Source organism: Penaeus monodon, chromosome 1, assembly GCF_015228065.2.
Source record: "Penaeus monodon isolate SGIC_2016 chromosome 1, NSTDA_Pmon_1, whole genome shotgun sequence".
In the NCBI taxonomy this organism is placed as follows: domain Eukaryota; kingdom Metazoa; phylum Arthropoda; class Malacostraca; order Decapoda; family Penaeidae; genus Penaeus; species Penaeus monodon.
Window position 1 is genome coordinate 1065223 of NC_051386.1, and position 13114 is coordinate 1078336.

At 48.9% G+C, this 13114-nt stretch overlaps 1 protein-coding gene across 1 annotated transcript in view; it reads left to right on the plus strand.

Annotated features, from left to right (window-relative positions):
* Nucleotides 1–319: 319 nt before the first annotated feature.
* Nucleotides 320–13114, plus strand: part of LOC119573969 (kinesin-like protein KIF21A) — a 40297-nt gene continuing 27502 nt past the window's right edge. Inside the window, exons 1-7 of the mRNA XM_037921101.1 lie at nt 320–396; nt 498–566; nt 720–911; nt 1058–1320; nt 9719–9788; nt 10038–10260; nt 10891–11118. Coding sequence (XP_037777029.1) covers nt 320–396; nt 498–566; nt 720–911; nt 1058–1320; nt 9719–9788; nt 10038–10260; nt 10891–11118 — 1122 coding nt within the window. The remainder of the gene's footprint in view (nt 397–497; nt 567–719; nt 912–1057; nt 1321–9718; nt 9789–10037; nt 10261–10890; nt 11119–13114) is intronic.

Below are 13114 nucleotides of genomic sequence, written 5' to 3' on the forward strand. Positions count from 1 at the left end.
GAGGAGGGAAGGGGTGGGAGGGGTAGGGGTTGAAGAGGGGTGAATGGCGTGGGGAGGAATGGGTGAATGTAGTAGGAGGCGGGGAGGGGGGAGGGGAGGGGAGGGGAGGAGGAGGGGGTTGGTCTCGGAGAGAATGAATGGACTGACCGAGGAATGGGAGGAGGGGGAGGGGTGCGAGGTGAAGGTTGAGCAGTGGTTAGCAGACCAGAACTTGTTTTCTGGGTGGCGCAAAAAAAAGATAAACTGGTCTTGTAGTGAATTTTTTTCTTCTTACTATTCGAATGTTTGGATTTTCCACGTTAATTAGCTGCCGCTCTGAATGCCTAAGGACCAGCTGGCTCGTCCTCAGGGTTCTCTTTTGTGCCTGAGAGAAGAGGCACTGGAGATCTGTCGCTGGTTTGCTTTAAAATTTACCCAAAGTTATTTTAGGTCTACTGTTTGATGCACCCCCCCCCCCTCCTCCCTCAGCACCCCACTCCACACTCCCTCCCACGCAGGTTAATCGAGACACTGGCAGCTCTTGCAGGTGTTAGGACACAGGTGCAAAGCCTGCAGTTCACGCAAAGGTGTGCAGTGTGCCATACAAACACACGTGCAAGGTGTATCCTCCATAGGCCAACATAGGTGCAAGGTGAACTGTACCGTAAAAATACATTGAATAAACAAAGATGCAAAGTTTGCCGATCATATGCAGTGCAAGGTGTACCATACAAACACAGGTGCAACACATACTTCAGTGTACTACAGAAGATGCAACCTACTAACAGTGTACCATCAGACCATGCACACATACTATACAGTGTATATAACACGGCAGCATACTTACAGTGTATAGACAACACAGGTGCAAGACTACTTACAGTGTACCATACAACACAGATGCAACATACTACAGTGTACCTCAAACACAGGTGCAAGATAACGTGTACCCGCGATCAAAATACATCTGACCATACGAACAGATGCAACAATATAGTTTAGCCAGATCAACACATCTAACGTGTACCATACAGACACAGATGCAACACATACTATACAGTGTACCATACAGACACAGATGCAACACATACTATACAGTGTACCATACAACACAGGTGCAAGACATACAAACACAGGTGCAAGACATACTATGCCGTGCGAGTCGTACCGTAGACGCACCGGGGCGAGTCGTTCCGCACATAGCTGATCCCGCGGGAGAAACGGCTGAGCACGTGTTGGACGGCGTCCAATTACTGGCGATGACGAGAGGAGTCGACCGGCGTCCCGTGGCATTCTCTTGCGTAACGGAATCGCAGCTTCCATCCACTGAGATGTACCCAGGTGAGGGGCGTACTAGCGGGATCGGTGGGGAGGGGAGGGGGGAGGTGGAGCTTAATTGCATCATTTCGCGGACTTTTAATTATGGTCATTTTGCGTAGATTGGTCGCAGCGCCATAGTGGGAAGGAGAGAAGTGTGTTGCTCGTAAAAAGCGGTCGTTTGCAAGGCGTGTTGAGCAATAACAAAGCGGCCCCATTCGTTATTCTCGGAATTTTCGTTTCTTTCATTGTGCAAAACTTGGCACTGAACTCCGTTTGTCTTTCTAAAGTTTGAATTTCTCGGTGTGAAAGGATGTGTCCTTCGCAGCTATTTTATGAATGCGAGTTCAGGATTAAAGGATCCAACTAAGTATCTTCCCTGACAAGGACTCGAACCCCGATGCTCCGGGTTGATCCTGCCGGCCACGCTTTCCATTCCTTCTTGAGAGAGAAATCCGAGATTATTCGCGTCGAGAAATTCGCGCGAGAGGAAGAGGCAATTTACATCATCATATACTCAGATTAGTTCATCGTGGGGATTAGCCAAAAGAGGGGAAAAAGGAGGCAGAAAGCAGGTGAATAAGTAGGTGCTTCGCGGGGGTACAGAGATCAGTGCGGACGGAACCCGCCACGTGCCAGGACTTCGCTTCGCCGCCTCCTGAGTTTCCTCGGCAGGGACGCTGCTGATAAAGCGGCGCCGGGCCAAGGGGACCGCCGAGCCAAGGAGGGGGTGGGAGCGTAGAGTCAGGGGCAGTAAAGAACTAAAAAGGAATCAGAGAGTCAAAAGGGGGAATAGAGACAGACAGAAAAAAATGGGGGCACAAGTCATACAATAAAGCTAGCAAGGCAAGAACTCCGAGTCAGAAGAGCATGAAATCAAAAGAAAGAAAGAAAGAAAGAGGGGGCCACCGCGCGTCGGGGGAAAATGTCTCTCGGAAAGTTGTGCGGAGTCGGAAAATTCACGGTGGGTTCAGATTTAGGTTCAAAGAAGGTAAAATGACTGTTGGATTACGAGTGAAGAATATATAAACAAACCCTAATCCCTTATACGGTTGAGGATCATCATAGTGACTTACAGATTGGCAAGCATTCCCGTGCCGTTTATTTGTACGCACTTGCTCATCTGTTTCTTATGTATATCGTTGTTTAATTTGAGCGGTGCAACCATAGTATTAAAAAAAAAAGTTCGTTGCATCACTCCGCCGACGTGTTTTCGGGCACTCGAGCCACGCAAGCCCTTTCTGCGGAGCCCATGTTTGGCGAGGCGACGCGCGGCCGACCCCAAGTGCGCAGCCGCGAGGGTCAGGTTAATGAGGCCTTCGTCGTCGGCTCTCCTGGCGGGGGGGGGGGGCTGTTGCCGAGATGCTGCTTGGGTTTGCTCTTGTTGGGATGCATTGGCGTCGGCGAGGATGTGTCTTTTTGCCCTCGTCTTCTTCTTCTTCTTCTTCTTCTTCTTCTTCTTCTTCTTCTTCTTCTTCTTCTTCTTCTTCTTCTTCTTCTTCTTCTTCTTTCTTCTTCCTCTTCTTTTTTATTTTACTTGTTCTCTTTCTCTCTTCTCTTTCTCCTTTTACGTCTCTCTCTCTCTCTCTCTCTCTCTCTCTCTCTCTCTCTCTCTCTCTCTCTCTCTCTCTCTCTCCCTCCCTCCCCTTCTCCCTCTCCCTCCCCTCTCTCCCTCCCCCTCCCTCTCCCTCTCCCCTCCCCCTCCCCCTCCCTCCCTCCCTCCTAGCCCATACAAGATGCCATTGTCGAGTGCGAGAGATTTGCGAGTCGAGCAGCAGCGGTGAACACGCAGGAAAGGGGGGGGGGGGTCGCCGCTGTAGAATTAGTTATAGTATTCTTGAAAATGGTATTAATGCGGGGGGACTATAATGGCATGATATAGAATTCCTCATAATGGTATTGATGGTAAAGGCGGATGCTGTAGAATTAGTTATGTAGTTTTTTTAAATGGAAGTAATGGTGATGAGGACGGCGATAATGTTGGCACTGAGAGGGAGATTAATAATGATGAAGGTAAGTGGTGTTGGGGATATTAATCATAGCGATGATTAATATGAAAACATGGCGAGGGATGAATGTGATTTGATAAGAGCATTGCGGTCCTAGCAGTAACCAGGCTTTGTTGATTAAGGGCAATTAAAATGAAAATAGAACCATGAAATGAACTCTTTCAGGATGCAAGAGGGAGTGAACGTCATAAAATTCGGTTTGTGATGCTCGTCGCCGCAGATGAAAGGACGCAACGCAGCTCATTACCGTGACACGTCAGAGAACGTGAAGTTCTAGTACCTCCTTTTCTTTTATGTCATTTTTCTCCTTTTTTCCTTTTCTTTTTTTTTTTATAGAGGTAGAGTGAAGTATGTTGAAGATGCCAACCAAGGGACAGACCAGAGATCTATTTTTAATGCTTGTCGGTCGTAAGGTGGTCGGGACAGAGGGCGAGGAAGCGGATTTTGATGACTCTGGCTGCGGGGTTGGGAGAGGGGGGAAGGGAAGAGAAGGGAGGGGAGGGGAGGGGAACGGGAGGGGAGGGGAAGGAAAGGAAAGGGGAAAGGAAGGGAATGGAAGGAGAAGAGATGTGAATTTTTTTTACAATAGAGAGAGAGAGAGAGAGAGAGAGAGAGAGAGAGAGAGAGAGAGAGAGAGAGAGAGAGAGAGAGAGAGAGAGAGAGAGAGAGAGAGAGGACGAAATGGAGGAAGAGTAATAAAGAGAAAGAGAATGAGAATAAGGGGAAGGGGGTGTGGAGGAGGAGGTGTGGGGGTCATGGGTTCCTCCCACATTTGATCTGAAGATAAGGCGAAGGGACGGAGACCTCAGGCGCCGAGGTGAGCTTAACGAATAAAGTCGATTCAGTTGACGGAATCAACTCCTCATTCTGCTGTTGCTTTTGTTGTTGTTGTTTTTTATTATTATTATTATTATTATTATTATTATTATTATTATTATTATTATTATTATTATTATTATTATTATTATTATTATTATTATTATTATTATTATTGTTATTATTATTACTACTACTACTACTACTACTACTACTACTACTACTACTACTACTACTACTATTACTACTACTACTACTACTACTACTACTACTACTACTACTACTACTATTATTATCAAACGGAAATCAAAAGACTGTTTTAATGCACTGTATAAATTGTATGGCTGGTGAAATGCAAGGATAGCATATCTGATGGAATATTCTTATAATACATCGTTAGATAGGAAGAATATAGTTTTTAATGAGAGAGAAAGAGAAAGAGAAAGAGTGAAAGAGAAAGAGTGAAAGAGAAAGAGAGAGAGAGAGATTGGCGCCTCAACTGATTTTTTTGTTTCTAAAGCAATTATCTCTATCTAAAGAACAATTATTTTCAAAGGAAATGCTAAGGTAATCAACAAATTTTTTTTAAAAGATAAAAGCACTTTGATCAGTCGATGTGGTTTCCCAATCGGTTTTTTTGGTTCTGATTAACCCGAGTGTGTCGCTAATTACAAATTAAATTGGATTAGTTAAGTGAAATGAAGTTAGTTTGCTAGTTGGAGGTTCGTGATTGTGGACGCATTCCAAGGCGGAGTGTTAAGAAACGGTCTAAAAAGAAAAAAAAATTGATGGGGAATGGATAATGGTCGATTAAATGTAGAGCTCGTTTCCGTGGGAAGGCCTGTGCGTCTCTCGTTTTGGTTGTTTTGTCTGCTGATGGCTGCTGCTTTGTGTCCTTAGTTATTCTTTCCTTTTCTGGGTTTTGGCTGGATAGAGTTGGGCTTGCTGAGACTAGCCTCTTTACGCGCCCAGGGTGCCACGCGCCAAATTTGAATTGGTGTCCCGCCGATTGCCGGAGGAGAGCGCGACGGAAATATCTGAAGGAAGGCGCGGGGCGGGGGTTGGGAGGGGCGGAGGGAGGAGAGACCAAAGGGGGGATGCAGTCGTTGGGCCGCGACTGGAATGCTGTTGCAAGGAGCTTGCGAAGTGGAAGGGCGTACCTGGAAGGATGCGGGCGATTCCTGATTTTATTGGGTAGCTCTCAATAGCTCTTTCCCCCTCCTCCTTCCTCCCTCTCACCCTCCCTCCCTCTCTCTCCCTCCCTCCCTCTCCCTCTCTCTCCCTCCCTCCCTCTCCCTCTCTCTCCCTCCTCTCCCTCCCTCCCTCCCCCTCTCCCTCTCCCACCCTCCTCTCTCCCACCCTCCCTCTCCCTCTCCCACCCTCTCTCCCTCCCTCTCCCTCCCTCCCTCCCTCCCTCCCTCCCACACCTCGCCTTTGATAACCGAGCGAAGTTCCTGTCGAGTCTAAACAAACGCGAAAAATATAATGTTCGTTATATTCAGCTGCGAATGCGGTACGTTTGGATAATAGGATAATTGGGTATGATATCGCAGAGAGGGCGGCTTGATAATAACGTCAGTATTTTTTTTTTTTTTAACTAAAGAGAAATTTTCTTTTCCGCTACTGTTTTCATCACTGGGATCTTCTGGAAAATTATTTTAGTAATTAGGTGATTGAGAATTGGCTGCGGTGAGTCTGGGTATATGGATTAGGATCTCCTCGTCGTCACGCGAAAAGGTCTTATGACGTGGTTTATTTCTGTCATTTTCTGAATGCTTAAGTGCCCCCTCCCCTCCGCTGACTCGCGTTCTCACGAAAAATGAATATAAAAAAAAGGAAATTGAATAAAGATTAGATTTAGAGCGACCTTGAGGAGCTCTTAGAGATTCTGCCCCGCGAGTGGCCGATCTGCGCGAGTCATTAGTCACTGTAGAGATCTGTCACAGCGGATATGATTTCGCTCTTTGTATGCAAATTAGGCCTCCGGTTAAATGGGGGGGAGAGAAAAAAATGGAGGCTTGGGTGTGTGATCTGTTTGCTGGAGACATAATTGGGGGGGGGGTTGTTTGCGAGTATTGTTTTGTTTTGTTTTTTGGGTTTGTGTTTGTGTTTTTGTGAGATTTTTCTTTTTTTTTTTATTCTTGTGGATAGATTTTATTTCTCTCTCTCTCTCTCTCTCTCTCTCTCTCTCTCTCTCCCTCTCTCTCTCTCCTCTCTCTCTCTTCTCCTTCTCTCCTCTAACCTCTCCCTCTCTCCTCCCTCCCTCTCTCCCCATCCTCGTTCTCTGTAACTCATCTCATCCTACTCTTACTCTCTCTTCTTCTCTCTCTCTTTCTTCTCTTGATTTTCCTATTTTTTTTTTCTTTCTTTATCTTGTCTTATTATAACTTATTTCATTAGTATTATTACATGAATCTATCGATTACTTACTTTTGTATGTCTCTGTTTTTTATTTATTCTATTTTATTTATTTTTTATTATTATTATTATTATTATTATTATTATTATTATTATTATTATTATTTTATTATTATTATTATTATTATTATTATTTTGTGTGTGTGTGGGGGGGTCCTTGTGCGTTTTGTTAATCCGTGTACGTGTGTTTATTTTGATCTGTGTATGGATGTAAGTGTGTAACTTGTCTTTGTGCGTGCATGTGTGCGTTATTGTTTGTATGTATCAGCTCATGTGTTGGTATGCATTGTGCGAGTGCGAGCGTGCGCGCTGGCGGCGGATCAGCAGGCGGAGCGCGGGAGGCCGGACTCGCACTGGCAAGGTCGCCCTCGTCGCCGACGCCGAGGGACGCGCGCGCGCTCCCTCGGCAGGGGCAGCGGGAGAGGGTGAGGAGGATCCTCTCTGGGATCGCCAGACGCCATGGCGCACGACCAAGCACGCTGCGCTAACGGGGCACCGGGGGACGCAATGGGCCGCCACGGATGCACATGCACCCCACGTGCACGTATATACACGTACACGCGCGCGGCGCCCCACGCCCACGCCCACGCACACGCACACACGCACAACCTGCAGACTCGTAGTGTTGAGTTCCTCGAATGCACTCGGCCCCGCCACTCCCTCTGCATGGACACGTCCGGAGTTTAACGGCTTATGGACAAGGATGTGGGGGGGGGGGTAAGCAGGGGGGGAGGGGAGGACGAGGAGAGGGGGGAGGCAGTCAAGGGGGGGTAGGGGTGGCGTGACTTTGGAGGGAGGGGAAGACGAGGAGGGGAGGGTGGGGGAGGCGAGGCGTGACTTAGGAGGGGAGGGGAGGACGAGGACGGGGTGTGGGGGGAAGGGCCAGGGAGGGAAGGAGGGGTGTAGGGGAGGGCGAGGGGGGGAGGGGATGGATTTTGGGGTGGTGGTGGACGGAGGTCTGGTGGGGGAGGAGGGGCGGGGTCATCGAGAGGGGGTGGGTGGTGGGGTTTTGGGAGGCCGGGTGTGTGGGGGGAGGGGAGGGGAGTACGAGGGGAAGGCGTCGCGAGAGGAGATGAGTGCTGGGTGGAAGTCGTCAGCTGTAGGACGGTTATAACTGACAGCGCTTGCTTACGTTTGTCCTTTTAAACCTTGGCTGGGCAAGTCTCCGCTGACCCCACCCCTCCCCCCTCCCCTCTCCCCCCTCCCCCTCCCGCCTCTCCCCCCTCCCCCTCCCGCCTCTTACCCCCTCCCCCCTCCCGCCTCTTACCCCCTCCCCCCTCCCGCCTCTCACCCCCTCCCCCCTCCCGCCTCTTACCCCCTCCCCCCTCCCGCCTCTTACCCCCTCCCCCCTCCCGCCTCTCACCCCTTCCCCCCTCCTCTCCTCTCCCACTGCATCTCCGTCTCCTCCTTGGTCTTGTTCTTCGTCTTTTTATTTAGTTCTGCTACTCTTCCACTTTATCCTTCGTTTCTTTTTCTCTTATTCCACTCCGTTCTCTTCCACCCTTCCCATCTCTTCTTTTTTTATTTATTTTTTCTCTTCCTCTCTCCTCCTCTTTTTCCTCCTCCTCCTCTTCTTCTTCCTCCTCTTCCTCTTCCTCCTCCTCCTCTTCCTCCTCCTCCTCCTCCTCCTCCTCCTCCTCCTCATTCTCCCCCCTCCCCCCTCCCATGTGTTCTCCTGCGCTGTACCTGTTACGTGTTGACAGGTGCGCTCAGATATCAGATCTCGCCAAGCACTTTTGACATACTTTTCTGTGTCTCTTTTCTCGTCCGTGTGCCTTTCATCGAGACAGGAAGGGCGTGGAAATTTCCTTGTGTGTTTTTTTCCCCAGCGATGAACGCGTGTGCTTGAAGAGAGGATTTTAAGGGTTTGGTCTCATGTCGGTGGCGGGGTCTTACGTAAGTACGCAGCATGCGACACAAAGGCGCTGTTTGTCAATAGAACCGCCAAGGCCTCTGCCAAACCTTGCAACACGAAATATTAGCTTGTATATGTTTTTTATTTTTTTATTTACGGGTGATGCATGGGAGATCTGTCGCCTTTAAGACTTGAGACATGACGCCGCTGCTTCCTCTCTCAGATAGATGAAACATAATTTTTTTTTTCTTTTGTGGTAAAGTTTGGTCTTTTATCTGATGACCTGCTCGTATCCGAGGTCATGAGGCATGGCAGCAGGCGAGGGCATGCGGGCAGAGGGCAGGGGAGGATGAGGGCGGCGCCTCATGTCAGGCCGGGGCCTGAAGTCGCCAGCGCCGTCGTCAGGAGACTCGTAGGGGATCAATAAGTAGGCTCGGTTGGTAGAGTTGGGGGGGGGGGGTAGAGGAGGTGGGATTGGTGGGTAGATGGAGGGTAGGGGAGGGGTCGAGGGATGGAGGGTGGGGGGGAGGGGAGGGGGAGGGGTTGGAGGCGAGATCCTGGCGTGTTGCCGCGTGTGGAATCGGCCTCGACACCCCGCCGCCTCGCCCGGGGACATCCCAGCGGCCCAACCTCGTGTCCTCGCCGTTAACCATGGCAATGACGTTGGGGTCAGTTTGTCATGTTGGCTGGAATGATTAGGGACCAGGTTGGCGTAGGAAGAAAGGGAAATGGGCGGAAGTTTCTTTCGACGGCAAGTGAATCCGGGATAGAAACTCGGATTAATTCTGTGGCCGAGAACAAGGAAGTCCTGCGTCCTGGAAGTCAGTATTGGGGAAAACGCCTTGGAAAGTTTGCTCCGTTTGTGGAAATTCATCTGATAATAATTCACGATTTTTTTTTTCTGTGACCAATCAAACTGTGTTGCATTAATATAATCCTTTTAAAGAGATTTTTTTTACATAGCGAATATAACGAATATTTTTCATAACGATTTTTTTCTGTAGTGCTTTCAAAACAAACATTTAAAAAATGTATTTTTGCAGAATTAATTGATAAATGATGACAGTTACTTCTGTTGCTGTTAAAACCATTCCTCGTAGTTCGATTTCTAGAGGTTTTCCACCATTTTATGGCCTAAAATGTAAAAAAAAATTACAATACTTTCACATAAAATGACACAAATTTTATAATACTTTCACATTATTTATTTCCTTTCTGTAACTAAAATTTGTTACCTGTATACTGAAAATGGCATATTGACTTTCAGGAAAATATAGAAGTGGCGATCAGTCACGTATATGATTTTCAGAGATTTGGGTTTCAGGTAATGCTCGTTTCCCTAATGCACTGATGGCATTAGCTTACATTAACACTTGGAGAAGCAAAAGTTTCCTGTTCGGTGGTAGGCTGATCTCAGAATTGCTGGACGTTCGCCCTTCTAGCTCTAGAATTATTATTATTGTTATTATTGTTGTTATTATTATTACTTATTTTGTTATTTGTTTAAATGATTTTATCTACTTTGGTTGTATTAATACTGCTTTGATTACTAGATTTTGAAGGGAGAAACCGCTCCTCACAAATGTCCTCTGTTTGCACCATCCACCGCCGTGGACTAACCTCCCCCCCCCCTCCCCCCGCAGGATCCGTCCGCAGATCGCGCGCGAGCTGATCGAGATGTGCCGCGTGTGCACGAGCGTCACGCCCGACGAGCCGCAGGTGTGGCTGGGCTCGGACAAGGCCTTCACTTACGACTACGTGTTCGACATGGGCACCACGCAGAGCCAGGTGTACGACGCCTGCGTCAGCGGCCTCATCGAGGGCTGTTTCGACGGCTACAACGCCACCGTCCTCGCCTACGGCCAGGTGAGCGGAGGGCGCCGAGTCCCAGGCGCTTCGGGAGGTTTCTCGGGGGGGGGGGGGGGTTAATCGCATGCAGGGAATGGCTAATCAAAGGGACCAGAATATACGTCTTGCTTTGTCCTGGGAACAATGATTCCTCTGTCCATAACTGGGGCGGAACGAGTGTTTATGCCAATGCATGTTGCCGTGTTTGTACAGGTATCTGGTATTTTTCGTTCATTTATTTATTTTCCTTGACACGTGAGCACTTTTGGTTGTTCTTCCTCTGCTTTCAGTATATGCACTTTTTTTTTTTTTTTTTTACTTTTATTTTGTTTATATTTTTACATATAACGTATGCTCCTCTGTTATTTGTCACGTATATGCAATCGTTATCATTTCTTGTTTGCACAGTGGATCACCTGTAATATATTTCCATTTTCTACCCGTCGTTTATTTTCATTTCACTTTTAGATTTTATATTCTTTTTGGAGTATTTCCGTTGATGTTATTTTATGATTTGAAGCTTCTATCATTTTATTTAGTTATTTTAGGATTTAATGCTTTTATTGTTAACTATTATGATGTTATTTTCGGATTAAAATCTTTCGTTGCCCCTTCGCCTTCCGCCCCTGACGCGCCGTCCCTCCGCAGACGGGCTCGGGCAAGACGTACACGATGGGCACGGGCCTGGAGGTGGAGGGCGGCGGCGACGCGGTGGGCATCATCCCCCGCGCCGTGGCACACCTCTTCCAGGGCATCGACGAGCGGAGGGCGGCCGCGGCGGAGGCCCAGACCACGCCCCCCGAGTTCAAGGTCACCGCCCACTTCATGGAGCTCTACAACGAGGAAATCATCGATCTGTTCGAACCCAACTATAGGGTGAGTGGCGGAGGACGTGCGAGTGAGTGCGAGTGCGAGTGAGTGTGAGCAAGTATGTGTATGTTTGAGAGTGAGTGAATGAATGAATGAATGAATGAAATGAATGAATGAATGAGTAAATAAATAAATAAATAAATAGGTAAGTAGAGTAAGAGGAATTGTGAGGCTGTGTGAGTACGTGTGTTCGAGTGAATGAGCGTGGCTAGGTGTTTGTACATGCCGGAATGTTCATGTTTTCCATTTGTGTGTTTGGCTTTGTGTGGATATGTGGATGTGATCAATCGAACAGGTGGATGTTGGCGTGGATGAGGGAAAGAGGGAGACGGAGAGAGAAAACGAGAGAGAAGTCGCAAGTGACAGACAAGCTTCTCTCTGTAAGCAGGAGGACAATAGGGGAAAAAACTACATTTCTCTGGCGGTTAATGTCATTTGGCAGAAGGCCATGGGGCGCGGGAGGTAATGATGGAAGGGAGGGGCAGGGAAGGGAGAAGGGGGAGGGGGGGAGAGACGGTGAGGGAAGGGGAGAGGGAGAGGAAGAGGGAGAGGGAGAAGGTGAGGGAGGGGGAGGGGGAGAGGGAAGAGGAGAGGGAAAGGAAAGAGGAGAGGATAAGGAGGTGAGGGAGAGGAAGAAAGAAAGAATGAAAGAAAGAAAGAGAGAAAGAGAAAGGAAGGAAGATGGGAGAGAGAAAGAGAAACGTAAAAAAACCCGGATCATATAACAGAACAGCGTAATAGGCTGAATGAAACTAATTTAATATTAACAACACAAGATAATTGCGGTAACGGGCGAGCAGGAACGGAAAAGAGGAAGACCAAAGGAAGAGGAGGAGGAGGAGGAGGAAAAGGAATAATAATAGTTGTGATGATGATGATGATGATGATGATGATGATGATGATGATGATGATGATGATGATGATGATGATAATAATACGAGAGTGGATGGGGCGAGGTGATGAAAGGTGTGGATAGGAAGGAAGGGAGAAGGAGGAATAGCAATAGAAAGGGGGAAGGTCGCAGGGAAGAAAGGGAAAGGATGAGGTGGTGGATGGGAGGGGGGAGAGGAGGGGGGGGGCGGAGGAGGGGGGGAGCAGTGGAGAGGAGGAGGGAAGGAAAGGGAGGGGAGAAGGGAGAAGAGGGACAAGGTGGAAGAAGGAAGGAAGGAAGGAGACCCGAGAGCCAGTTGGCAGCGTCCTCAGGCACCGCGACGCCCGTGTCCGATAGAGGAGGCGCTTCCCTGACCTTCCCATCGCCACGTTATTTGGGCTTAATTAGCCTTAGCTAATTAAGCTAAGTCTGTTCATTTAATCATCGAGGGTTGAAGCTGAAATTCGCCATTATTGCTCCTCGTCAGGTTCAGTTTCGTGGGGATTGGCGGAGAGCCCCGTCTTGGAAGGGCGCTCCTGGCAGGCGGCGTTCGCGGACGCGCTGGCCGGGGGCTGTTATTAAGGAGGGGGGGGAGGGGGGGGCTGCGTCGGCGATCTCTGGTTTCCCTGCAGGATAGTTATCTCTCTCTCTCCTCTCCCCCCCCTCTCTCTCCCTCTCTCTCTCCTCTCTTCTCTCCTCTCCCTTCCTCTCTCTCTTCCCCTCTCTCTCCCTCCTCCTCCTCCTCCTCCTCCTCCTCCTCCTCCTCCTCCTCCTCCTCCTCCTCCTCCTCCTCCCCCTCCCTCTCCTCCTATCTCTCATTCCCCCATATCCCTCCCTCTTCCCCCTTCTCTTCCTCTCTCTTCTCTCATTACCCTTTCGTTGCTTCCTCTCTTACCTCCTCCCTCCTTCCCTCCCTTCTCCTCAACCGCCCTTTTACTCTCCCCATCTCTCCCCATCCTCATCCCCCTCCCCCTCCCCCTCCCCATCCACTCCCTTCAAGTCTGTGGTCACTCTTTCTTGCCCCCATCCGCATGCTGTGAGAACCCCCCCCCCCCGCGCCAAGACTTTAAATTTTAGAGAATTTAAAACCAGCGCTAGAAAAACATACCCCCCCTCCCCCTCCTCCCCCTC